Source organism: Denticeps clupeoides, chromosome 18 (genome assembly GCF_900700375.1).
Source record: "Denticeps clupeoides chromosome 18, fDenClu1.1, whole genome shotgun sequence".
Lineage (NCBI taxonomy): Eukaryota > Metazoa > Chordata > Actinopteri > Clupeiformes > Denticipitidae > Denticeps > Denticeps clupeoides.
The window spans coordinates 14,924,700-14,952,641 of record NC_041724.1 but is presented as its reverse complement, the minus strand read 5'-3'; the positions used below and the strand labels follow the sequence as shown (position 1 = coordinate 14,952,641).

Sequence of the window (27,942 nt, the reverse complement as noted above, 5' to 3'; positions counted from 1 at the left end):
TGAAATAACTGAAAACATGTTTTATATTCTAGTTTCTTTGCTCTGATTACTGCTTTGTACACTCTTGGCATTCTCTCGATGAGCTTCAAGAGGTCGTTTTCCAACAGTCTTGAAGGAGTTCCCAGAGGTGTTTAGCACTTGTTGGCCCCTTTACCTTCACTCTGCGGTCCAGCTCATCCCAAACCATCTGTATTGGGTTCAGGTCCTGTGACTGTGGAGGCCAGGTCTCCACTTTTTGTTAAGTACATAACTCCACATGTGTTGATTCATTCATAGTTTTGATGCCTTCAGTGAGAATCTACAAATAATGAGAAATAATGACATTAAATGAGAAGGTGTGTCCAAACTTTTGGCCTGTACTGTATATTTAAATTTTGTTTAAGTCCTAGTTACCATGACAATACATGCACAGATTCCTCCTCTCCACACTCCCTTAACCCCCCCAAAAAATTGATCTCATTATTTGCTTCATTCTTTTCTGAATTAGCCTTCATCCATCCGACATCGTGCAGTCAGGCTGGCTGGCTGGAGGTGCTTTTCCTTTAAGCGGCTCCCCGCCTCCGGTCGCGGTGCTCACGCCGGGCAGCAGCGTCCCGATGCCGCAGAGGAGGAGGTGAGTGTCTCGGCGCGCGTTACCCGCTCGGAGCTTTTTCTCTTGTCTCTTTCTCTCGCTTCTTTATTTCTCTTCATTAGACGAGTCACGTCCTCGGGTGGCGCCCGCTCGTCCATCGTCTCGCTCGGCGGAATAAAAACTTGAATCGCAGAGAACGGATTAAATATGACGAGGCCAGCACTCCGAATAAACGCCGATAAGTGGATATTTTCAATATCCCCTGAAACCCGAGTCGAGGTTAAATATTGGCGCAGAAAATGGTTTAAATTACCTTTCGGGTTGCCACTTTAACAAAAAAAAAAATGCTGCAGATGCGCCGGCCTGCTGGATGCCCGTCATTTAGCAAGGTCACTCCTAAATTTATTATAATAATCCACAATAGTCAAATAATAAAAATCACAGCAGTAAGGATCGTCATGATTTTGTCAAGTTTAGATAGTACATGTAGTGATGCAGTGATGCAAAATCTCTTCCTAAGGAAACACTGGACTTCGTATAAAATAACGATCGATTTCAAAATTACAAGTGCAAGTTTATGTGCAAGTTAATTTTTTTGCCAGTCATTGTAAAGCGCATGGTTGATTGTCTCATATTTAATCACGATATTTAATCAAGTGATGCAGTGAACACCTTTCACATGAAGAGCCACGACAGAAGGCACATTGCATGGTCGTGGAAAAGATGTTCACCTTGTGAAGGGTCAGATTATTGGCCTGCATCCCACACGCACTGAAGATTGTGACTGAACTGCTGTGTGGCCATGAAAAAGTCACTTTCCTTAGTCACTGTAATGCTGTTGGAATGACAAAGACCTTGGAAAAAGGTCTGACTCTCCCGTCCTCGACACGTGTTCTCTGTGAAAAATTAATAGAACTGTGGACTGGAATAAATATGAGGCATTCTGCATGAATTTATTGTTACAATGTATTTATTCCCACAGAGAATGCATGCTTGTTTGCACAAACCCAGCGGTGGTTATTATTCCTGGAGTTAATGTTTATTGTAGAATTTTGCAAATGACATTTTTAAAATGATAATAAAAAATTACAATTTATCCATTGGCCGGTATACAGGGGATCGTCAAATAGACATTCTGAGGTTTGAGGTCAGTGAACACCTTTAACAGGGCAACTTTACCATTGCATCCCATTGCATTTCACATTCCACAGAACCATTCTTGCTTCTATCCTTCTTTCACTTTTGGTTTAGAGACCCTGCATGTGTGCCGAATAAACTGGCCACTGTGCGTACATTGTTGGTGTTTAACTTCCATAGAAGCCAGCAGATTTATGTACACTCTGGACTCCCTATCCTGGAAAGGCTTCGGCCATTAACCCAGTACCAGGGTACCAGTCTCGGGGCCTTGGGCCATCATTAGTAGCACTAGTAGGCCCACAGTGAACTCATATCCACTCTGCAAATCATTTACAGTGGGGGCAATAATTATTTAATCCCCTGATGATTTTGTAAAGTTGTCCACTAACAAAGAAATGTCTATAATTTCAATGGTAGGTTTATTTGACCAGCGACAAAAATCCAGAAAAATGCATTTCAAAAAAGTTATACACTAACTGGCATTTTCATGCTGTTGGTGAAGATGACAAAGATGATCGTCAAGCCTCCTATTTTAGGTGCTAATATCCACCATTCTCCTAATTGCCTGCTGTGTGTTTTCTTTCATGTAGTAGTTTCAACCAGTAGTGAAAGGGACAGTCCCCCTGGAGACACTCAGGGTTAAGTCTTGCTCAGGGACACAATGGTAGTAAGTGGGGTTCGAACCTGGGACTTTGTGGTCTTCTGGTTCATCTGCGTGTGTCTCGCTGATTAGGCCACGACCACCCCTACCACTAGGAAAGGAGGAATAAGTACGATATAACCGACTTCAACAGGTTTCAGTGGCTTTCATGCATGTCCCCTCGTGAAGGACGTCTGGAAGGCGGCGGCTTGTTTCTGTCACCGTCATCAGACCCTTTTGTCCTGCAGGAGGCCTCCGATGTGCTGAGTCATGTCATCGCTCCCTGCCTCTCCTCCGTCTACGTCCAAGCATCAGCGGTAAAGCTCGCGGCAGCTCCGTTCCCAACATACGGCGTACCTGTTTTCGGTGCGCGTTAAGCGAGGCGCGTGTCCACCTCTTTTGGGGGCAGTTCAGCTGTTTCCGTAGATCCAGTATTCTTATCAGGTGCCTGCAGGGAAGGACTGCAGACTCGTGCATGAACCCGCCACAGATGGAAGACCCTCAACCCTTGAGGCTGTGGGTTATGAATAAAAAACAGGAAATCTTTCTTTAATGAAAAAAAATAAAAAATCGTACATTTTCCCGGACTAGAGAACACCGTGTCTGTCTGAGAGCAGGACATTAGGTGCCTGTTCTAGACGTTGATATTTGGGCATATTGCTGAAATGTCTGGATGTGCGCTGATATAAAAGCCATTGAAGTCTATGCTGAAGGTGTCATTATGCAACCAGGATTAGATTATGTTTTTTTGGCTCCAGGCTGTGGGCTGGGCGTACTGTGCAGGGTGCGATAAAGACGGTGGTCCCTACCAGAGCAGGTTATCTGTCCCACCCAGCACCCTGGTGTGGAGACACGTCTCTGCAGCCCAGCGCTGCTCTTCACGTCGTTCCCTTGTGAGCTCAGCTGCTTGTGTGTGTCTGACCACTCAGGACTGGCTGAAGTTGGACCAAAGGGGGATGACAGACCAAGACCCACTGACTGTGGGGGACCCCCCTCCCCCGTACATGATCTTCCTCCTGGTCTTCTTCTTCTTCCTCACTGGACTGTTTGGCTTCCTTGTTTGCCACATGCTGAAGAAGAAGGGTTACCGCTGTCGTGCTGGTGAACCGGATGAGGAGGATGAAGAGGAGAAGATGGGACCAGATGATGGAGGTGGGTGCGATATAGATACATAACATAAGCTGCAATGTTGTTCATTTGAGCGGGCAACTTCATATTTTTTCAGATGAGGCATCTGAAGACAACCAGGACACTGTTGAACAGATCCTGAAGTGCATCATGGAAAATGAAGGTATGCCCACCTATTCCCCTGGTTTTGACACACTGGCAAATGTGTGTTAGAGAAAAAGTAGAGTAATATTCGAATTTAAAGATACCAAAAATATGGTCAATTGAAGACCATGAAAACATTTAATGCAGAGTGAAAAAAGGAATGTTGTCAGGAATGGGAAAAATATGGTGGCTGAATACTGCCATAAATGTATTTACTAATGTATTCTATATATCAAAAGCAATGTAGTGTAAATCAACACATTTGTGAAATCCATGCAAAAAATAATTGCTCATTCACACAGTACAGTAAGTTAGATCTATTTGTTTTTTATAATAATTTAATATCAAACACTCCCAGAATACACCTTGAGGGAGCCATGTATCCAGCCAGTAGTTTGGGAACTAAAACTAAACAATTAATTAAAAGAAACTTTTCTGTGTGTGTGTGTGTGTGTATATATAATGGTATATAATCTTTTTATCAGATATATTGTATTATGTTTTGTATTCTTTTTCATGTTTTGAAAAAGAAACTGCATCCTAAATACTGACTTGTAAAATGGACTGAATACAGAATACATCGTTCTGTATTTTGAATACATGTATTCCATTACATTCCAACTCTGCATGCAATGAAAAATATACTGAGACAGTACGGAAACCCATTTCCACCAGTGTGATCAGATGCTAAATATATAGTATATAGTATAACTGAAAAGAATGACAAATTATCTCAAAACAACATAGTACTTTTTATATGTTATTAGTATATAATGTTATTTATAAAGATATAGTTTCTTACTTATATCTGGTTCAAATTTCAATGTCATTATTTCAAAGATAAATTCAATCTTACTGGTGGAAATGAACTTCCATAAGGCAGCATGATATGAAAGATGATTTTTCACGCTGTGTTTACACTAAGAGAGTAAATAATAATAATGCATTCTCACAACTCTTCATTCTAGCCAATATGGAAGCTTTCAAGGAAATGCTGGGAACTCAGAATGTCTGTGACCAACATGACCTCAGGTTGGATTTCATTACATTTCATTCTTCTACTGGAAAATAATATAGTAAATCAAAAAGCGATTATAGTAAGAAAATGGAATATCTGTAGTAACTGCTGATAGCTTTGTGTGTTTGGGTGGATTTCTAAAAATCTTGTATATCAGAGAAGGATAGTTTTCATTTAGTTTATATCCTACGACTTTCAGATTTCATACTCTAGTGTTCTTAGATGAGTTTTGAGTTTTGTGGTTAAATGAGCTATTCTGTGGAAGTGCCCTTCTCCCCTTCACATCTCTCTTCATGTTGGTACTGAGAAGAGTTTTAACTCCATGATATGCCTAAGACAGAAATTTTCCAACAAATACAGTATCTGCATAATAGAATGGGTGTGTGGTTATCCATGAAGAAAAGCTGTGAGATAACCCATCTGTTCCTGCTGAGATAAGATGAAGCTTCTGCCTGCAGTGCAAGTGTTCAGCAGAAATACTATAGCATTTAAAATGCTTAAAATCTCGACAGTGAAGTTCTGGCAGTTGTGTCTGGTTGGTGTATTGGTATATACATTATATTAATTATTATATATTTAATACTGAGCTTTGGTCATTTTTCTTCTCTTGTTTGTATTAATATTTCATCAACTATGAGGCAGTAGGGGAATATATCATCAACTAGTGAAATGAGTTTTAATGGACAGTGGTGATATTTTTCAGTGGTCACTTTTTCAAATTTACGAAGAAATTTGTTTGTCTCATGCATATATATAAGATAACAACAGCAACATTTATTTCTTATATATCCCGAAATCCCATACAGTATGTCTCAATGGCCTTTGACAGACCCTACAGTTGACACCCCCCACACTTGACCCTTCTGCACACAAGGAAAAACTCGAGAGGGACCCCCTTCCAGGGGCAGAGTGAGCCTGCAAGTGGTGTCAGTGCAGGGTTGGTGATGATTTGTCCAAAAAGAGAAAAACTCCTACAGTTGTAGGGTTGGAGAAATCCAAAATGTAGTCCAGTGTCATAGTGTACATTATGTGTCAATTATGATGTTACTGGTCCATTTGAAAATCCCTGAAGCTTCAGTTTGGGTGGCTGTGGTGGCTGTGGTGACCCTCTGGTTCGTCTCATGCTAAGTCCTCGTTTAGCAGTTTTCAGGAACCAGGATTTATCTGCTGGTCTCTTCACTGGAGGCTGCCAGTAGTCTGGGCGCCTGATTCTGTGTTTCGGAGAGAACAAACAGAAGCAGCGGCAGACGGTGGCATTGTATGGCTGATACTGAAACATGTGGTGATAGTGGTATATTAGTGCAACAGTGGCCCAAGTACCCTAACTAGGATGAATTTAACACTGTCTGTGCTTAACAGGGTGACTGTGTGATAAAGTGGACTTAATAATTGACACTGTCTCAAAGTGAAGTGAAATGAGTGTCTGGGATTTTAACAGAATTCCAGAGAAAACCGTTTAGATTTAAACACTGAGACTGTGTCTGAGTCCCGGACACCGTCAAGCCGTTCCACAACTGCGGAGCTCTATAGGAGAAGGATCTGCTCCCAGTTGTGACCTTCTGTACTTTGGGTACCAGTAGTCACCCCGCTCCCATTGAACGCTGGGGGCGTGGCGGGCCGTAAATAACTAAGAGTTCACGCAGGTAAGGTGGAGCAAGATCATTTAGAGCTTTATAGGTCAAAAGTAGGATTTTGTAGTCAATCCTAAATTTGATGCGTAGCCAGTACAGTGATTGTAAGACAGGGGTGATGTGGTCAAATTTCCTAGTTCTAGTTAGAACTCTGGCTGCAGCATTCTGTACTAGCTGGAGTTTACTCATGCACCTACTAGAGCATCCAGACAGTGATAGTGATGCATTGCAGTAATCTAACCTTGATGTGATTAGACAGTAATATAACCTTGATCGTTTACACTCATTTCAGAGTGCAAGTCAGCTTGGATTAGAATTGTTTCCTAGAAATGAAATGTCTGTGCGCAGGTTGCTTCGTAAGGAAAGCGTTGCAGCCATCCCACCACATCACCACACGGTCCACTCCGGCAGCGACCGCAACTCCTGCCACCTCTGTCTGCAGAGCCGCGCTCTGAAGTCCCGGCGGCGGAGTCGCGCCGGTCGGACCAGGGCCCGGCCAGGGGAGCAAACCGTCTTCTCGGTGGGCAGGTGGGTGGCGATGGGAATTCATTTATCACTGTACCGTTGAATACCTTTACTTGACTTTATTTATTCTTCTACCAACTTTTATTAAATTCATTTTAAACATTAATATCTGTACTCTCTACTCTTTAGAAAACAGATTTTAATTTAAAGGTTCCCTATTATAGTTTTTTTTTTTTTTTTTTTGCTTATTTACATTTACAGCATTTATCAGACGCCCTTATCCAGAGCGACTTACAATCAGTAGTTACAGGGACAGTCCCCCCTGGAGCAAGTAAGGGTTAAGTGTCTTGCTCAGGGACACAATGGTAGTAAGTGGGATTTACTATCATTCTGGTTCATAGGCGAGTGTGTTACCCACTAGGCTACTACCACCACACAATATATCTTAGTATATATCTTATATATCTTAGTGTCCCCTAATACTGTATCTGAAGTCTCTTTCTGACATTCAGCTTTTGGATCCACTTAGATCCAGTCCCACAGTGAGATTTCCCAGATCGCGCCTTTCGGTGTCTGTAGCTTTAAATGCGAGAAGGTGCAGGACCAGGAGGAGAGTGACCTATAGAAGTGAGCGGGCGTTTGCAGAAAGTATGCCATCAACACCATTCACCAACCACAAAGTTTGCTGCAGACAGGAAGTCGTGTCATCGTTTTTCCAGAAAAAAATTAAATGATCCCTGTGGTTCTTGCGTGACCGAACAAAAGAAATTCATTTGTGCTTTTTACATCCAATCACTGAGCAATTACAATGCTTCGCATGTTTGGAAGCCGTTGTCTGGACGGAAAAAGCATGAAAAACAGGAGGGAACCTTTCCCCTAATGACGAATTCCAGATCCGACCATCCGAGCCGCTCTGAACGGTGTAGCAGAACGACCAAAGCACGTATCGCCATTTCTAGCCACTGCAGGACCATAGACAGACTAGAGGAACTCGTATAAATGGTAAATAATCTCACAAAGTGATGTTTTCATGATAGGGGACCTGTAACGCAAATATCAATATACTTCTACTATAGTGGAGAAGTACTTTTGCCATGTCAGGTGATTCTGAAGGTGATTCCCGAACTTCTTTTTTACCCATACCATTATGTACTGTTATGTTTATTTAGTGTAACATTGTCAAAGACTAAATAAACCAACAATTCAGCATAATCTGGGAATTCTGAAAGAATTATGCCATGGACTCTGTCATACAAGGTTAATGATCTCAAAGAACGACTCTCAATGGCTAATGGCTAATTATCATGTTCATTTGTGAGAACTCCTGCTCTGGCTTCATGTGGTGGGTGGCCAGCATGGTTGCTAGTGAATTGCACATATCACTTGCATGTGGAGGTCTGGCTGAAATGTGTCCTGCTTGTGGCTGCAGATTTCGTGTCACTCACATGGAGAAGAAGAACGGCCTCCAAGGGTCCACCAACCTGCCTGCTGCTGACTCCAGGGACCAGCTGGACCAGTCCGAGGCGCCGGAAAGCGACCAAGGCGATTACACCAAGAAGTCCCAGGGGGGCTTCACCCTGCAGAACATGTTCAAAGACCCCGCTCCAGGCAGCACCAACGGAGCGGTCGCGAAGCGCAAGAAGAGCGTGAGCCTGTTCGGCTTGCGTCGGGTCAGCGAACCGACGGCCAGTCAGAATCCAGCTCAGGAGGAACCCCCAACTTCCACCCCCACACCCGCCGAGGAGAGCTTGGACACAGAGGCACCCTCTGATGTGGATTTGCCTCTCGACAAAGGTTCTCCCGTCACCAAGGACAGCGCCGCGGAAGAGGTTCCGGCGGTCAAGGCCAGCCCTGAAAGCCCGCGGGTTTTCTCCGTGGTGCCGATCCATGAGCTGCCTGAGGTTCCAGAGGTGGGGGAAATGGGGAAGGATGAAATGGTAGAGATGGAGGACATCAAAGACTGCAGGGTCAGTCGGGATGACAAGAGCCTGTCCCAAGGGCACAGGAAGAGCTCTGAACAGTCACAGCCCAAACGGTGAAAAGGACCTTTTAACGGCCTTGAATTCACGGAAGAAACAGAATTTAGAGCTGAAGCCATAACAGACCAGCAAGGGTCCATCGAAAACATATAAACAGACGAAGAAAGTTTCTCCAGACCTCTCCACGGTCTTTCATAGGATGTTAAACATCTCCCAATCAGACATTCTCAGCCGAATCCTCAAAACGCTGCTTTAAACACTTCAAGAGTGCAATGGAAACAGATGTTCAGTGAAGCCACACAGTTAAAACCCCTTACAGGTAAAGAGATGAATACAGGTTATTTTATGACAATGACTCCTGTCAGCAGATATGTATGTGATGCACTTTATATCATGAACAGCACTGAGGTTTTCATCAATTTGTTCAACAGTAGATCTTCTTTGACACTATATCAGACGATCTAGCCTGCACTCCCCTCAGGTGCCCATGACCTGCACTACATAGCACGAACACCTCATAAGACCTGCAGTTTTGGAGGTGCTCTGACCAGAATCCATTCTGCCCCATACATCCGCCCCTTGAGAGATGCCAGATAATGAGTTCATTTAAATTCTGTATATGATCGTTTGCTTCAGATGCTCTATGTGAACTGGAAGTGTGCGGCAACAGAGTCTTGAACTCTGTATAACAATGCCATGAATAATCGGCTCTATATACATAATATCATGCACAGTATATTGTATTGTTATGTAAAGTGAAATGCTGGTCATTTAAGTTACTGATGAGGGTTGGTGTGCCCTCGTTGAAATGTGAGCTTTGGAAAGGTTTGCCTGTGACAGTCAGTATGATCACTAAACATTCTCCATCAAGTGGATAAAGCACAATACAGTGAAATATTTTGGAGGCCTACCAATATACACAGTTCATACAACATGGGTTTACTTATTTTTCATTTTAGTTGTTTTGCGTCTTGTGTGTCGTACATGCAAATGAGTGTTCTCTAATAATCTATTTTACAATATTTGTGAGCCAGTTAAACCTCAACAAAATGCTCCCTCTGTGATGCTGCTAGACAAGTTCTACATGATGGCCATGTTGGCTTTTATTTCTGCTCTGTTTGTGAATGTCCACTTCATCATTTTTTTGTTCAGCAGGGTTGAGGTTGGCACTCTGTTTCCAAGCACCTACGTGTTTTTCGGAGCCTGTAAAATTACACTGAAATGACCATTCATTGGAATTAAGGGGTCAAACCCAAAATGTGATAATAACCCAGACAATTATTTACAGTTATCACTATTCGGGCATTGTCCTGGCATCCTTTTTCTGGTGTACACCACTGTGGCTAATGCTGGGTGATGTGTGTAATGGTCTTGGGTTTGTGTGCAGATGCTTGGCCAGGAAATCCCATTTAATAACACTGCTGACAGTCAATTCTCCTGCGGAGGTTCCAGGAGCAGTTTGTACTTGGAAATGTCCAGTTGAGGACGGGTGACTTTAACATGCTGGACGCATCAGGGCTTGGTCGGTCCATCCAAAATCAATGACCTTGTATGTCTCTTGTCTCTTCTTTTCAAACTCATTTAACTGAACCATCTTCATAATAACAGATATGGATGTGTGGTTTTCTGGTTGTAACCAACAATATACATATGTTGTTACAAATATATATTCGTAGTTATTATAATCAATACCAGTTATACATGATGAAAATCTCACCAGCAGACACATACTGTATGTAGTGACAAAAAATGCATAGATACCCATTTCAGAGCTCCAAATTATATAGTGATGATTCACTAATAAAACCAAACTTTAAAAAAGCACATAAAGAACATTTTCATTTAATCAACTGTCTACCGAATATCAAAGATGTACAGTATGCCTGTATGGGGGCCTTAAGAACTGCATGAATGCTTTATTGCAGACAGAATTCAGATTATAATGATATAAGTAATGATATATATGCACCTGTATTGTGAACCTTGACAAGCAAATGAAAGAAATAAAGCTATGCATTTTATCATAGGTACTTTGTTTCTGCTTTTTGCCAGCCAAAAAAAAAAAAAACAATATCCTGCATTAATTGGCCATCCAATTTTCCTTAGGTCTAATTGGGGGCTAATAAGTGCATTTGCAGAGTGCTGAGCTGCTTTTCCAGAAGACCACTGAAGACCCAACGGACGAGATTGCGTCAATCTGAAGGCCTTCTATGCATTCTGCATTTACTGTGGTAATGAAATTACCTTGGGTATTACAGTGGGCATGAAAAGTATTTAGACCCCCCTTAGATGTTTCACTCTTTGTTATATTGCAGCCATTTTTCTCATTAATGTACACATAGCACCTCATATCGTACACTCAACTGGGTGTAAATCAGGCCTCTGACTGGGCCATTTAAGAATAGTCAAGGAGTTGTTGTGAGGTCACATCATTATTTTAGCTGTGTGCTTAGGGTCATTGCTCCCAAACCTTTAGTCCAGTCTGAGGTCTTGAGCACTCTGGAGAATGTTTTTGTCCAGGATATCCCTGTGCTTGGCCGCATTCATCTTTCCTTATATTGCAAACAGCAGTCCTGTCCCTGCAGCTGCAAAACACCCCACAGCATGATGCTGCCACCACCATGCTTCACTGTTGGGACTGTTTTGGACAGGTGATGAGCAGTGCCTGGTTTTCTCCACACATACTGCTTAGAATTGAGGCCAAAAAGTTCTATCTTGGTCTCATCAGACCAGAGAATCTTTTTTTCCACCATCTTGGAGTCCTTCGGGTGGTTTTTACCATCTCCATGCAAGGAGAGGCTTCAGTCAGGCCACTCTGCCATATAACCCAGACTGATGGATAGTTGCAGTGATGATTGACTTTCTAATACTTTCTCCCATCTCCCGACTGCATATCTGGAGCTCAGCCACAGTGATCATTGGGTTCTTCTTTACCTCTCTCACCAAGGCTCTTCTCCCCAGTTTGGCCGTACAGCCAGCTCTAGGAAGGGTTCTGGTCATCCAAAATATCTTCTATTTAAGGATTATGGAGGCCAGTGTGCTCTTAGGACAACTTAAGCGCAGCAGACATGCATTGTGAGCTGTAAGGTCTTATATAGACAGAGCTGTGGCTTTACTAATCAAGTCCAACCAGTATAATCCAACAGAGCTGCACTCAAATGAAGGTGTTGAAGCATCTCAATGATGATCAGAAATGGACACCGGAGTTAAATATATGCGTGTCACAGCAAAAAGTCTGAATACTCAGAACCATGGGATTTTCCAAAGTCAACAATTCTGTGTTTTTCTGTCAATATGGGGTGCTGTGTGTACATTAATGAGGGGAGAAGGGATAAATGTAAATGATTTTAGCAAATGGCCGCAACATAACAAAGAGTGAAAAATTTGAGGGGGTTGATATACTTTCTGTACACACTGTATGTGATATATGGTGTGATATCGTGTGCATTATTTTTTTGAAAGTATCTGTTTTTTGTAGTCCCCCTCCCCAGTTATAGGTTGGTTTTATACTCTATGTGCCATAAATATAAAAGTATTGTTATTATCGCTACAACAAGCAAATTGATTTAACAGCGACACGATGTAGCAGAGGAAGTTCAACCTTTATTTATTGAAACTGCTTGCATACAAAATATATTGCACTATAACCATTGTCAACATAAAACTCAGTCTGTTTGCTAGTATGTACAAAGAAAATATTACCCATAGTGCAATTACATACTAGTTCTAGTTCAGTATCAACATTACCTCTCTACTTTTTTATGCCCCCCCCATTAGAACAACCGAACAAGATGATGTTTACATTATTTTACAAATCCCAAAATAAGCCTCAAAAACAGTCCAATTGGCAACACTCAAGGAAACATTAGATGGTTCCTACCAGACTGAATGAGCTGTAATGTAATGTGTCATTTTTTAACCATTTAAATGAGCAGACAGCCAAAGATGCTCTAATATACAAAACCAGCATGGGGAGATCACCATTCGCTCTGTTGCTAAGACTTTGTACAAAAATGAAAAAAGGGAGGGAGAAGGAAGGGGAAAAAAAAAACAAAAAAAACCACACACACAGGTTCAGTCTACAAAGAACATTTGTTGCTATTTTTTCCCATACACTTTTTTTTTTCCTTTTTTATTTGGAAGTTGTTCGGGACATGTTTATTGATGGGCAGAGAATGCACTCTATATCCGCCCACAAGAACAGTAATAAAATATTTGTCATGGAAACAAATGAACATCCCACAGCAGACCAGGGCTTGAGCGTACCACCGTGAGGGTCTATAAAAGTACAGTAAATCCTGATGTACAAACATGGTTCAAACAGGACGACAGGTTTCCAACCATACTTAACCAAAATCCCCCATATTCCCTTTGCACCCTAAGAAAGCTCAGCTGCAAGAAAAGAAAAAAAAAAAGAAAGTAGAAATAGCAAAAGGTTACCTAAACATCACTTTGCAATGTGAATTACCTGCAGAAAAAGAAAGTCTTTCACATTCTGTATAATTAGTATTTATAAAGTACTTGCAGATTAAACACACAAAAAAAAAAAAAAAAAAAAAAAAAAAAAAACGTAAGTGCACACTGCAAGTTCATTTCAAAGAGCAGCAACAATCTCCGAATGAATGGTACATTTTTACAGTATGCAACCCTGTTGTTCGGCTTCACCTCGTGATGACCCTTGCCGAAGTTCCCAACACCAAGGTTTAAGTATGTTCAATGATATTTCTTACAGGAGTGTGGTTTTAAACAGCAACATATGCAATTCTGTGCTCTACCTCATCATGGACACAAGCTGGGCATTAATGGGGGAAGGGGGTCACTTTTTTTTTTTTTTTTTCCTTTTCTTTTTTTAAGAAATCCTGAATGCATCAATTATATCTCCACTTTCTGTACACCAAAGTATAATCATCTTACAAAAGATGCAACTAAAGGCAAATCATTCAAATAAGCTCCTCCAATCAGCGTAGCAGTTAATGATGTAATCACTGTAGATTTCACCACTGTCCGGTACAATACTGTGGTCTAGCCTGGCCTTCTTCATTATATATATATATATATATGAGAGAGGGAGAGAGGGGAACAATGATTATGAAATACCTGCTTTACAAAGAAAGAGGGCGCAAGGTCTTTATCAGGGTTCCAAAGCGAAATTAGTCCCAGTCTTCTTCCCTGATTTTAGACACCAAAAATAACAAAAAGATTCCGATCCAAGTATGATTTTTTTTTGCTTTTTTTTGTTTTGTTTTTTTTTTTGTTTTTGTTTTTTAAAAAGGCACAGATCAGACATGATTATTAATAATTTTTTTTCTCCTCCTATAAATGCAGATGCAAATTGACGTAGTCTGTAAACCACTAACACCATCACAGACACATGCCATGAGCGGTGCCCAGATTTTAAGTAAAGACTCCGTTAACTGGACGTTACAGCTTAGATGTAATAAATGCACGCGCAGTGCTGAAAGACAAACCTTTTCATACACCATGACTTCATTCAAACAGATCTAGCCAACATATTACATGACTCGCAGATGTCTTCATATAGGAAATATCGGTTTACGTTTGTAGGCCTATTATTCTTACCAAGACTGCGCTGTGAAGTATCATCACACGACAAGGGTTTTTGCTTAAAGAGGGAGTGTGTCTTTTTGTTTTTTTTAAATATCACCACTGAAAAATACCAACACAAAGGTGTTCTTAAAATTTCAACATCTGGCAGCAACCTCACTAATCTGGTTCTCTTTGGCCTAATGTGTCTCTGATGAAGATTCTGAAGCTTCTGAATTGATGGGGGCTGAGTGGCAGATGAGAGCGTCCGCGTTTTACGACACACCATTCAGCACCGCCGGCGGCTTGTCGGAGCCATTCTGCCGTTCTTTCTTAAAGCCTCTGTCTTTGGCGTATCTCTGCCGAGCGCCTCCTCCGCTACCCGCCGTGCCGCCACCTTCGGTGGAGTGGGTTTGGGTGGGCCGTGCAGCATGAACACTCCTCTCGTTATTACTGTCAATGTGAATCTAAAGGGATTTTTAAAAGCATGCAATATTTAGGAGCATTCCAACAGGGGGCAGTGTTTAATTCAGATGAACTTCTGAATTAGAAACGAGACTCAACCTGCAAGGAGTCCTCCTGCGGCCTCATTTTGGAGTCGCGGGGGTTGCGAGAGTGAGAGTCAGACCAGTGACCATCCTCACCTGGTTTAAAAAATAAAAAACGGTCCAATTACACGTACAGCTTTCACAAAACTACACATGAAGGTTTTCACCCAGGCATCATTAACATTATGACCAAATATTATACTATCTTTGCTCCTAAACAGCCCTGACCAATCAAAGCATGGACACCTATACACATCAATATATTAAAGAAAATATCTGTTAATCATTTAACAATCATAATTACTGTGCTGCCCTGCCGGGAGATGGTAGGATAGGCTGACTGACCTTTGTAGCCCCCCCCTCTTCCTCGTGGCACTCCTCCTCCTCTCTTGCGACTGTCGCTGCGTTTGGGATAGCCTCCACTCTCCTCATTTGTAGGGGCCAAGGACCAGTCGCTCAGCTCGTCTTTGTGGTCTGACTCAGTCTCAGACACGTTGGACGCCTCGGAGTTGGTGCCTGTGGGGATTCAGAGACAAATACATGAACTACGGGGGCAATGATTTAAATCTCTGATCATCTATCAGAATTCATACCTGAGGCAAAAGAGGGCCCTCGTCGGCCACGCCCACCTCCACCCCTCCCAAAGGGTTTCCCTCCTCTTGATGGACCCATCCCATTGTCAATCATGTAGCCCCTCTCCTTATCAGGACGTCCCGTGGGGGCTCGAGGTCCGCCTCCGATCTGCCGGAGCTGCTCATCGATCTGAAGCCTCTCCATTCGCAGTTGGTCCACCTCCTTCAGGGCAGGAGAGCAGGGATTAGCAAAGACTTCACCAAATTAACAATACCTTTGCACACTTCTTTAAGGGAGCGGTGTTCAAAAATTACATGAGGGGACAAAAAAAAAAAAGCTTGCATGGGGTTGGGAGGAGTCAATACAGATTCGGGTATTATACACGTGGGCATAAACGTCAGATATCCATAAACTTTGCGTGTACATTATATAGATAAATGTGGGCAAACAAATAAAAAATTAACCTGTTATAAATTAACAGGTTCAAATCACTGGTGCTACATAAACTCTAAAAGCTGGCAGGTGGTTCAGAAACTTGACTAGACAAGGATAGAAAAATCTTCACCTTTAAATAGTTGAGATGGTAGTCCAACAGCACCCTGGCATTAGAAATACTCTCCTTTGTGCCTACAAACACAAATGGCACCATGCCCTATATAAAGAAGGGAATAAATCTGTTAAATATACCAAAGCACTGTAAGAAAAGGTCCTGAACAGGACAGAGGAAAATAAGAGAGGAACCACACTTGGCCCACAAGAGTTGGAAAAATCTGACAGCACTGCCTTTCCCTCAAGAAGGTTAAACTGCAGAGCTGGATAAACCATACAAACCAAATTAAGGCAGGAGCGTATTATATTCTAGAAAACGAAGGTGCCTGAGGCTTTTCCACAAAGCCGAGTCATGCTTGTCCAATTAGAAGTAAGCCAAGGAACATTCCAATTGGCGTGACTTGTGACCCAACTAATTAAACAGACTTCAACCCTGCCGTTCAATTGAATCTACAATCCGGCATCCATTTGCAACGAAAGACCTGTTGAGATGTCTGGAGAGAGTGGACCAAATCACAGTGATGTTTAACGTAACACGTTACAGAGCTAGTCTCTGTACAGTTCTACAAGGAGTGCAAGACAGAATGCTGTCACGAATGAACGTTCTTCTATTTAGAAACTTGCAGCAGGTATGGTGGGGTTTTATAGCCAGAAATGTTTGGTATGTTTGACTGTAAAACCTTCTCCCACTAACTGGGCCTTTCTTTCTCTTTGTAGCAAATCCCATGAATGCTTGTATGTGGACCTTATTAAGCAATGCCTTCTTTCTTGCTACCCTCCTGTTTAAAAGACAGCTCTTGATATTGTGGGTCTGTGTACCTTCACTCTAGCTTTAACCAAAGAGCACTGCAGACATCAGAGGGTGACAGATGGGTTTTATGTGGCTTCCCTCACCAGGTGACATCTTACACTCAAGCCTGTTCTATTGTAATGGATGATGATGACGATGGATCCAGATGCTTAATAAGACTTTCGATGACTTCCATTTCCATGACCTTGCATCTCACATTAAACATTTGACTTTTTTTCAGGGAATTTCCAAGACAGTCAATGGTGCTTTTTATATTTAGAGAGAGACCTTCGTTTAGAATGGAGTTTAGTTTAGGTTTAATTAGGGATAAATAAATTTCACGTTTGGGTTTGTAAGTAATTTCATTTGCTTAAACAAACCAAGAAAATATCTCATAGAAAAGTATGATTACTTTCAAAGGTGTTGAAAACTATTGCAAGCCACTGAAGAGTTAAACTGTCTTAAAATGTCATTTTACTTTGTTTGTAAAAATGTTCAGGTGGCCATTTTCTGATATCTGCATCTTTTCAACAGTTACACCTAGGCAAAAACCAAGATTTATATATTTAGCTTGTAGCATGAACCCTAAACACGTGTCCCTATTCCATTGTGACTGGTATCCCAAAGGCCCTTTATCTGTCAGTATTGATCATTCATTTATTATATGGTATTGATTTGGTCACTGGACCATTTGGCATGAATTAATAACTACATATCCAACAATTTAACTTGAACTATTAACTTTCTTGAATCTGTCAGGAGGTGTGTTCTACAAGTCCATTAATTTGCTTATTGATCCCAGAGGCATAGTAAAAAATAAGACAGAAATAACATTTATTCTGCAAGGTAACCCTTTGTGTTGAGCAGGAAATGTTGATCTAGAATAACACCAATTACCAAAAATTAAATGGAAAAAAAACGGCACTACTCACATCACTGACCTCTTCATGTGTAGAGGGCTTCTTGTCATTCTCAGGCTCCACCCTCACCCGAACCACACCTGATTTATCCACAACTTCCTGAATAAGTTTTCCACTTTTTCCAATCACCTTACCTGCAAAACAACCCCATCAGCAAACAATCATAACACATCTTCAGGTTAAGGATAAGGATGAATGTGTGAATTTTCTATTCACCGACTAGGTTCCTAGGAACTTTAATAATGTCCTCAGAAAATTCCAAGTAACTCCTGGCCTTCCTCACTGCATCCTGGTCCTAAAATTAAAGCAAAAGATTGCAAAAGATTAGAAGCCATTTCAGTCAGTATTCAACAAAACAGTGCAATAGGCCAGCTTGATTCAGAGCATATGTTCACTTTTCTGCTTGGTAACGGCAATTTAAATAAAAATAAAATTATGAGAACATCACTGAGCAATTTATAGTTGTTCTCAAACATAAATGTGTAATTATTATAGGCACATTATACCCCGCAATACCCTTGACTTAGATCAGCATTTCTCAAATTATGAAAATGCTAAAGTGCTTGCTGCACTTTTGACGATATGTGACGTTTCAAAATAAAAGTTCAAAATGGAAAGAAAGAAAATTCTTTAATACATTGAAGGTCTGCTATAATGAAAATTTGACTTTGTAAGATTATTTAACATTAATGAGTTCCCCTAGCCTGTCTATAGTCCTGCAGTGGCTAGAAATGGCAATATGTGTAGTAAAGAGTGCTTCGACCATTCTGCTTCGCTGTTCAGAGAGTGGCAGCTCAGACAGTTGGATCTGGAATTTGTCCCCTTATGTCCTCATAAGGTGAAAGGTTCCCTCCCATTTCTCATGCTTTTTCAGTCCAGAGAATTTCTCCACTGCTCCCCTAAAACATTATCTCTACCGAACTTCATGGGTTGAAAACATGCAAAGCATTCCAATTGCTCTCTGATTGGATGTAAAAGTGAGCACAAATGTGTTTATTTTATTTATTTTTTCAGTCATGTGAGAGTCGGAAGAACCAGTGTAGTGGTTGGTGAATGCTGTCGATGACCATTTCTGCGTGATTTTTAAAAAGCTGTACTTTTTAGGTACGATTACTTAGGTACATCCTACTTACTTCTCCATAAATGTGGAAAGTGCACGTTTCCTCATCCAGATCAATGGTTGTGACGCCTGGAACTTTTCGAGCCTGCTGAATGTTGGTGCCATGGGTCCCAATAGCCAATCCCATCAAGTCATCCCTCACCACAAACTGCTCGTGGAAACGGGACGCCAGCTGCCGAGAGCTCTGAAAGCCAGTGTTATGGTGAGAGGCATTCCTTATTCCACTACTGTTACTAAAGTGAACAGCAGTGTAACATCACATCGCATCGCATGATGCCCCAGACACAAATCAAGTCATACGATCATCATGTTACTTTTTATAACAGGAAAACGGCACACGCCAAATGACTTAAGACTCTCATTAGGATCCACAGCTATCTAAACTATTTAAAAGGCAAACAAAGCTTTCTCCCTGCCAACTGCAACGGCTGTTACCATATCCTTAGCCAGGTCGTATTGTAATACGACACACCCTCACTGTACTTGCTGGAGTTTCAGGTAAACAGAGTAGAGATGCCGTACCAACATGTGCTGGGCAGGTTATGTAGTTCACTTTCCATTATTAACTACAACTGTTCCATCATGGCCCTGTCAATAAACTTACAATATGCCTTGGTAAATAGTAATTCTTCTATTTCATAATCTGAATTTTAAGGATTATTTGTTTAAGAAAACGTATTAATAAAAAGAAAATGTATTAATTAGTAAAAGTGAGATAATAACTTGTTACTTCTAGCACGGAAATACTCCCTCTGCAAAACTGTTGCCATATTTCAGAATGTGTTTTCCAAGAATCCGCCCACTCCGATGATATTACCTCATACTTATGAAATAAAACAGAATGTATGCCTGACTGCTTATTAATGCTGTTCAGTGTTTCATTAATAAAAAAACGAAAGCTACCAGGCAATTCAGTTTTAAAGCAACATTGGCCGAGTTTAAATGAATACTAATAGTACAATTCTAATAACAAGCATTTATTAAATAAAAGTTTTTGGTCTAAAAATGATGTTTATCATGCAACATAACAATGTTTGCCATTAATTATATCCAGTGCTTTGGATATTATTATGCTACTTTTCCAGAAACTCTAACCACTGTCTTGAAGCAAAGAAATATAAATTAACATGAGCTTCTGTTCATGTTAATATATTTAAATAAAAGCCCAATTCACTTCTATTCAGCTTCACATGTTACTAATATTATTATTCATACCAAGTTTTTTTTTTTTACCTCCAACTGTCGGCTAGCCTCCTCGTTCCTCTGCATGAGGGAAAGTTTAGTGCGCAAACTCCTGAAATGCATGTCACTCAGCATGGTTGCCCTCTTGGCGGTCACATCATTAATTGACTGAAGAGAGACAGAGATGGCCGTTATTTCAAACGGCTATCTGAATATGCAGGATATTCCGGACTAATCGTAATTATGATGTGACAAACCACACATGAAACTTACGAAAATGACCAACTGCTTTTTGTCAGCATCATACGTAACACTGAAAGCCCCCACCGCTCGTTTGAAATCTTTGTGTGCCGAATCTTTCGCACACCTATGGATTAAAATACATTTTTATGCATCAATGAACAATTTGTAAAATTGTTTTGTAAAATGAAAATTATTTAATTTGAATAAATGAATAACATCTTGTGAAATGTCAAGCTATTTCACGTTTGTGTCCAACATGCTGTGCTTTTCATATAAAATTTTAATATTTTGTATTATGTGTGAAAGTCTCTTTTCTCTGAGTGATTCTGGTACCACACACGAGTGAAGTTAATACAACATTACGGCACATTTACGATAAAATTCTGCTCCCACTCAACACGACTGTTAAATACACCTCCAATGCATTCAGATTATGTAAGTGATGATCACTTTACACAAGGCTAATGCTCACATTTGACGTAAATCTTCAGGAACGTCCAGCCTGATCTTCAGAAACATGTTCTTGGTGGCAGGCTTGTTGGGGTTCACAGGTCTCAGACGCTCCAAAGTGACTATTTCATTCAGGGTGGCATCAAAGGCTGCATACTCGATAACATAAAACTACACAAAGGCAACAAAATGTTAGAGACACAGAACAAAAGCGAACACAGCAGTCACTCAGTGTCACTGTCAGGGAGACGCACAACAGGCATTTTAGTACTATGACAGCAAAAATGTCAAAATTCTGTGTTTTTCTGTCAATATGAAGAGCTGTGTGTACATTCATGATGAAAAAAATGGAACTTGATTTTAGCAAATGGCTGCAATATAACAAAGAGTGGAAAATTTGAGGGAGCCTGAATACTTTAGCAACACAAAATAGTGATTTAATGTCATTATAAACTAGTACTTTGGAACTCTAGTATTTTTGGGAAGGGTGCTTTTTTAGTTTATGTCTACAAAAGGCAGCGCTTACCTCCCCTTTGACCATGCGAACCTTGGCCAACCACCAACCACATGGCTCCTTGTCATTAGCCCGGGAGTAAACCTGCATATCCACAAAAAAACAAGAGAGAAGATCTACTCTCAAGGGGAAATGGCCCAATTTGACTTGTACAAGGAGAAGAAGTGTATGAGAGGATTTACATTTATGGCATTAACCAGGCGCCCTTATCCAGTAGTTACAGTCCCCCTAGAGCCACTCACGTTAAAAGAGTCTTGCTCAGGGACACAATGGTAGTAAGTTGGGTTTGAACCTGTGACTTTGTGGTCATCTGGTTCATAGGTGAGTGTGTTACTTTCTAGGCTACTACTGCCCGGTTGGTGGGATACAATGGAGGAATGGAACAATTGAACAATTAAAAATGTGAAATGACTGGGGGACAACCCTATGTATAGGAGTGAACAGAGTGACGAAACAAAGAATCACTTAAACAGCTCTGTGCCAAATAATATATTTTTGGCTGTATTATCACATGGGCAGATGAGTGTGTTTCAGTAGCAGACTTCCCTCTCATTCCTGCTGAGGAAGCCTTTGGTCCCGAGGCTACACATCGGACAACTGCCCCTCAGTCGCTCTGCATTTTACTCCTCAGAATCATGTTCATACGTGTGTAAATGAGTTGGGTTTCTTTTCTGTCATGGTTTACACATTTCTCTTCTGTTTTTATTATATACGGTTTTTCTGCAAACTAAGCGCTTCTCATTCGCACTACACTTTCTCTAAAGGCCAATCAACCAGACACCATGCAAGGTCACACATTCGCAGGCTTGCTACTACTGTCCCTGACTGGCTCTGGGTTGAATTAGTGAGTTGCTTCATTCTTTGCTTCAATGCTTTGTGTAGAGTGTACTGTTATGCATGGATTCTCAGGATCAATAAAGTGAGTGATGTGTCTGAAGTACCATTCTATCAGAAAAGGGGTTGAAATAATAATTAGTATAATAATAAAAAAAAAACTACTACAATTTACACTACCAGTCAAAAGTTTGGACTGCTTCATGAGATGCTCATTAACATGAGTGAATCATAAGAGTGTTCAGCATAAACCTTCAGGACTTTTGGGAACCGTCCCCGTTGTCGAACTTTAGGTGGTGGATAGAAGACAAGAGTGTGAAATGCTGCCATCACAGCAAAAGCTCCCTGATTTGGAGAGATGCAAATGTTCAACTTGTTTGCTTTTTTTTTTTTTTTAATTACATAAGCTCACGTGTGTTATTTTATAATCCTGTGTCTTCAGCTTTGTTCTAAAATGTCAAAAAAAGTGAAAAAAAAAAATGTTCGTCCAAGATTTTGATTGGTAATGTACCTTGGTGTGACCAGATACTGCATGTGTGGGCTTTTCAGTAGCCTTTGAGAATCATACCTCAACATCATCAGCCTCACTGATTGGTTTATGAAATCCAGTAGGTGGCGGAAACCGGACCTCGTGGAACGGAATCTGTCGTTCTGTCTGCCAGCTGAAAAAAATATTAAGGGGACAAAGTGGATAAATCTGTGTTCATTGCAGCTAAATCTCTAGCACCGATGGTGTACGATACATTACTATAACGGGATATCTTGCATTCGTGTAATACCTTATATACCAGAAGTGTGTTTGTTCAACTCACTTGTTTTCAAAGGACACTGTGATTGAGTTGTCATGTACGTCCTTAACAAAAGCCTTGAAATGAAAAACATTATGCGTTATTATCAGAGTCCATACAAACACAGACAAATACAGACTAAATTCCTACTGATTTATTCTTCCTTGCTATATGCTTGATATGTTCATGCAACAAAATATTATACCCAAGTGTTACGTGTTTATCACATTGTCAGAACTATTACGTAGATGCAGTTCAGCACAATGTTAAATCAAACGATACAGATAAAAAGAAAATAAAAAAAAAAAGGAGAAACTTGGGTGCAAAAGACAACCACACACACACACACACACACACACACACACACACACACAAACAGCAATACGACACGGGCGTTAACCCCAATGAAAGACATTTGGTTGAGGGCAATCATCCTACACATTTCTGTGATTCATTACATTACAACAGTTTAGAGGATGCCTTTATCCACAAAGACTTGCAATTGGGGGGTCACAGGAGCAGTAACCCAGGGTTACGTGTTTTGCACAGAGACACAACAGCAGTAAGTGGGGATCAAGTGGGATCTGCGTTACCTACAAGGAATCTACCGCCCATCTAAATATACAGTTTCCTCTTCAATAGAATCTCTGCCGTCTGAAGCTCTACAGGATTGGTGCCCTCCACCTCAAAAGGCTTCAAATTCCTACTACCATCACTAATAATTATTATAACAACCAAATGGGTGCCAGTGGCCTAGTGGCAGGAGCAACCAAGGAACTAATTCATCTTCAAAATTAAATCGGGAAGGCTACAACTAAAATCGCTGGTTCAAACCTGTACCCGAGCATTATAAAGAATTGACTATTTATGAAACCCTAGTTTTACGTTGAGGCAGAAACGAAACTGTCTGGACTGAACAGTTTTGTTTTCGTCGTTGTGTCCAATTAACAGAACTTCCCATGACGCTCCAAACTCGACGCGACCGCACCGGAACGCCTTTAAAGATGGCGGCAGGTTCTTCCTCCCAAGGGGACGCCGGGAAGGGAAGCTACCGAGGGCGTAATTACGCTGGATTGGAACGCAGCCCCAGGTAGGGCAGCGCCGTTTGGGAGTTTCCACCTATTCGGGTGTCGGGGCGCGTTCCACTCACCATTGCCGCCCCACTCGGACCTTCCGTCAATCTTGAAGAATTAGCTATAAAACGCAGTCGCGTGCAGGTGGGTAATAATGAGAATATGGAAATCGCAAATCCTTCCTGACAAACAAAAGGGACGCTATCTGATATAATAATGGTAATAAAAACGACAACGTTCTCGACGCAACCAGCACGAATCAGCCCGAATCAGCCCTAAAGTGCCCGTATCGATTCGGTGCGTGCGAGCCGACTGACAGCCGAACTCCAGCCTACAACCGCGCGGCGGCCAGTTACGGAACCAGCATTACGGTTTCGCTCCGCCGACCTCCGCAGATCAATATTCCTGCTACCTGGCCAGTAGCGAGCGTCGCGCCGCTCCGGTTTCGGAGCGAGGCCTGGTCCACAGCACCGGCCTACTCCGTTTTATTCGCTCCAACAATGGACGTGGCCACGCAAAACAGCGCGTCGCCACCAAATGGAACGTTTCCGGGGATGAAATAAAGAGACAAATGAACCTAACAGGGACATAATTACGCCACGCAACCCCTCGGACGGCGGGGGGTTGGAGAGAGAGAGAGAGAGAGAGACCAACCTTGTAGTAGGCACCGCTCGCACCCCGGACCTCCACCGTGCACTCCTCCATGACGAGTGCGGTCGAACGCAGGCTGCTCCCGGGCCGACGGCGTTTCACCAAGAGCTCCGCTAACCCGCGCAGGCACCGAACATGGACGGGCTGAGCCGAGTGGCGCGGTCCGCGGCAGCTGCTCCCCAGCGCGCTGTGGTGTAAACACGGCTGCCTCCCCCGTCACGTGACCGGGGCCCGCGTCACACGGCCGCTAATGAGGCAACATGGCGGCGCGGCGCCTGGCTGCTGGCTGCTGGCGTCATGAGTCGGCCGGGAGCGTTTTAAATCGTCCCAAAACTAAAATGGTAGGCCGAGGACGTAAAAAAGGTCCCTTAAAATAATGCATCACAAAATCCACAGCCCTTTCACACATTGTTGTAAAACCTATTATGATGACTACATTGTTCGACTAAATCTCCCTTCTAGCTGGTCTACCACGATGTACCATCTGACCTCTACAACTAATACAAAATGCAGCAGCACGACTGGTCTTCAACCTTCCCAAATTCTCCCACACCACCCCTCTGCTACGTTCCCTCCACTGGCTCCCAGTAGCTGCACGCATCAGGTTCAAAATACTGATGTTGGCCTACAAAGCCAAACAAGGAGTATCACCATCCTACCTCACAGCCCTTATTACACCTCACACTGCACCTCATATACTCCTCCAGTACTGCTCGCCTGGTCCCTCCATAGCTGAAGGTAAAAGGAAGACATTCACTCCCCCCTCGAGGTCCGAACAGCTCAGTCACTGAGCACTTTCAAACGGCAGCTCAAGACCTTCCTCTTTAGAGAATATTTAAATTAACTTGAAACCTTCTTATTGTCTTACTTATGCATAGAAACTAAAACAGATTTAATAAAAGATTGTGTTCATAGTTGAGGGTCCTAATGAACCGGAACTGATCGCTTCATTGATGGTAACTTGAAAGCACGTTGTAAGTCGCTCTGGATAAGGGCGTCTGCCAAATGCCTTAAATGTAAATTTAAAATGTGTTCAACGTTCTTATAACATGTGAATGATTGGGTGTGGATGTGTTTTGTTGTCCAGGTGATCTGGTACCGGTTTGCCTGCATTAGTCTCTAGTGTTCGGATTTGCGGTGAGGAATGTGTAAAAGCTACGCCCATCAAAATCAACTGGATTTGATCAATAGATCAGCACCCGGTCCAGAAGGCCTGGACACGTCCCCAAATGCTGTGGCAGGACATCCTGCTGAAAGAAAAATAAAACTGGGGCTGGATGATAATAATACAAAAGCCGTTGAAACTGGTCTGAAACATGGGAGAAAAATGACAAAACCATGAAGCGTTGGTGCTGTTACTGTTTAGTGATCAGATGTGGGCTTTTGTTGCAGTTCCTACTTCACACTGACATCTAACACTGTTGACTATCTTTGAGCTGGCGTTAAGCACAACCGTAGTCACTAATTGTTGGGTGATTGGGGCTGTGGTGACCTAGCGGTTAAGGAAGCGGCCCCGTAATCAGAAGGTTGCCGGTTCGAATCCCGATCAGCCAAGGTGCCACTGAGCAAAGCACCGTCCCCACACACTGCTCCCCCGGTGCCTGTCATGGGCTCCATTGCTCACCAAGGGTGATGGTTAAAAGCAGAGGACATTTGTTGTCACCATGTGCTGTGTTGCAGTATAGCACAATGACAATCACTTCAATTTCAAGGTCCGAGAAATCCTCAGGATGTATATGAATGTGTACAAGAAGGAAAGCCTGCTTTTAATGCTTGCTTGTGTGACTTCGTCCTCATCCAGAATGAGGAAGTAGCGTGCATGAGGGATCATTAAAGGTTGTGTTGTGGGTGACAGAAATAATTACACGCTAACAGATGGAAAAGAAAGCAAAGTCTCATTGTGGTGGTAGTAGCCTAGTGGGTAACACACTCGCCTATGAACCAGAAGATCCGGGTTCAAATCCCACTCACTACCATTGTGTCCCTGAGCAAGACACTTAACCCTAAGTAAATACTGATTGTAAGTCGCTCTGGATAAGGGCGTCTGATAAATGCTGTAAATGTAAATGTAAATTGTGAATCTGCAGCACAGCACAGGGTGACACAACGAAATGCGTCCTCTGGGCAGCCGTGACAGACACAGCAGTGTGTGGGGACCGTGCTTTGCTCAGTGGCACCCTGGCAGCTCAGGATTCGAACCTTCTGATTACGGGTCCGCTTCCTTAATCGCTAGGCCACCACAATCCCAAGGGTAGTTGGTGTGGTTTCTTCAAGTTACAACGGTTCTAGGTTTTTTTTCTGGATAAAGGTGCCAGTGCCAGATTAGATCCAAGACTGTGATTGTGATTTATCATTTGATTCCCAGAGAGATGTGTGCACATGACACAACACCATGAAGTTTAGAGTACTGCAGTTTTACCCTTTCACACGGACCTGAATCTCCAACAGCATGGCATCAGAAGGTTTTCACAATCAGAATCAGAATGGTATTTATTGGCCAAGTAAGTGCAAGCACATACAAGGAATTTGATTCCGGTAGAGGGTGTCTCTCAAGTACAGTGTAGAAAACAACAACAGCAATGTGCAAGGATGTGTGTAAGTGTTATTGTACAAGTTGTGGGATTTGTTTGTACTGTTTATAAATAAATATATTTTACTGAATATAAATATATGTAAGAATGTTCATAGGTCTATAAATAAATAGGCAAAAAAACAAATCCTATATACAGAGTGTACATAAAATGTTGAAGGTGATTTGCAGTGTGACAGTATCAGCTGTTTAGGAGGGAGATGGCGAGGGTCTGCAGGCTTCTATAACGTCTGCCAGAGGGCAGCAGGTCAAAAAGTCTGTGTCCAGGGCGTGAGGGATCTGAGATGATTTTCCCTGCCCTTTTCCTGGATCTTGAGAGGTACAGATCCTGGATGGAGGGTGAGATGATATGTCACCATAAGTAAGGTGCTGCTCTGTAATGGCAAAGTTCTGTAAAGTTGTTGCTTGGTCAGCTCTTTCTGGTTCGTGTGAAGCGCTAACAGCTATAGATTCCATCATGTGCTCATGTCACATGTGACATCAACTGATCTTTCAGCATGCATTGGAAGAGCTAACCATTCCAACTTTACCTAAACTGCTTATTGCAGAACTTCTTTATATTAATTAACAATGACATTAGCATATAGAGAAAGTGAGTCTGTTATCCTATTGTGCTATAGCAGAAATCTGTAGTTTCATTAGTTTATGGATAAGTTTATATGTCACATCTTTTATATATATATTAGAGGTGGGCATAGATTAATTTTCTTAATCTAGATTAATCTCACTGTAATCTTGGAATTAATCTAGAGTAATCTATATTCAAATGGCTCATTTGAATTCTGCCAAAGGCATTCAGAATATGTGTGCTACCCAAATAATGACTAAAAGTAAGTCTTTGAGAACGGGTTTCTCAAGCC

At 41.9% G+C, this 27,942-nt stretch overlaps 2 protein-coding genes across 8 annotated transcripts; one reads left to right on the top strand and one right to left on the bottom strand.

The window, feature by feature from the left end:
* The first annotated feature begins 489 nt into the window (after nt 1-489).
* rell2 (RELT like 2) lies at nt 490-10,739 on the top strand. Of its 6 annotated transcripts, none has more exons than XM_028960976.1 (6): nt 490-613; nt 3,278-3,500; nt 3,574-3,639; nt 4,589-4,652; nt 6,618-6,797; nt 8,164-10,739. In XM_028960976.1, exons 2-6 carry the CDS (start codon nt 3,305-3,307, stop codon nt 8,771-8,773), a joined length of 1,116 nt encoding a protein of 371 aa, XP_028816809.1. In that variant the 5' UTR covers nt 490-613; nt 3,278-3,304; the 3' UTR covers nt 8,774-10,739. The 6 variants fall into 6 exon arrangements, 4 of the variants coding, with proteins under 4 accessions (XP_028816809.1, XP_028816808.1, XP_028816807.1 ...); XM_028960975.1 differs by having other exon boundaries at nt 601-960; XM_028960974.1 differs by having other exon boundaries at nt 601-2,665.
* Nucleotides 10,740-13,516: 2,777 nt separating this feature from the next.
* fmr1 (fragile X messenger ribonucleoprotein 1) lies at nt 13,517-24,732 on the bottom strand. Of its 2 annotated transcripts, none has more exons than XM_028959797.1 (15): nt 24,496-24,732; nt 22,793-22,845; nt 22,549-22,642; nt 21,159-21,230; nt 20,655-20,803; nt 20,213-20,306; nt 19,991-20,107; nt 18,771-18,941; nt 17,854-17,932; nt 17,659-17,771; nt 15,944-16,030; nt 15,399-15,600; nt 15,151-15,321; nt 14,822-14,901; nt 13,517-14,724 (listed from the first exon to the last, which is right to left on the bottom strand). In XM_028959797.1, exons 1-15 carry the CDS (start codon nt 24,544-24,546, stop codon nt 14,533-14,535), a joined length of 1,725 nt encoding a protein of 574 aa, XP_028815630.1. In that variant the 5' UTR covers nt 24,547-24,732; the 3' UTR covers nt 13,517-14,532. The 2 variants fall into 2 exon arrangements, with proteins under 2 accessions (XP_028815630.1, XP_028815629.1); XM_028959796.1 differs by having other exon boundaries at nt 17,650-17,771; nt 24,496-24,730.
* Between the last annotated feature and the right edge of the window lie 3,210 nt (nt 24,733-27,942).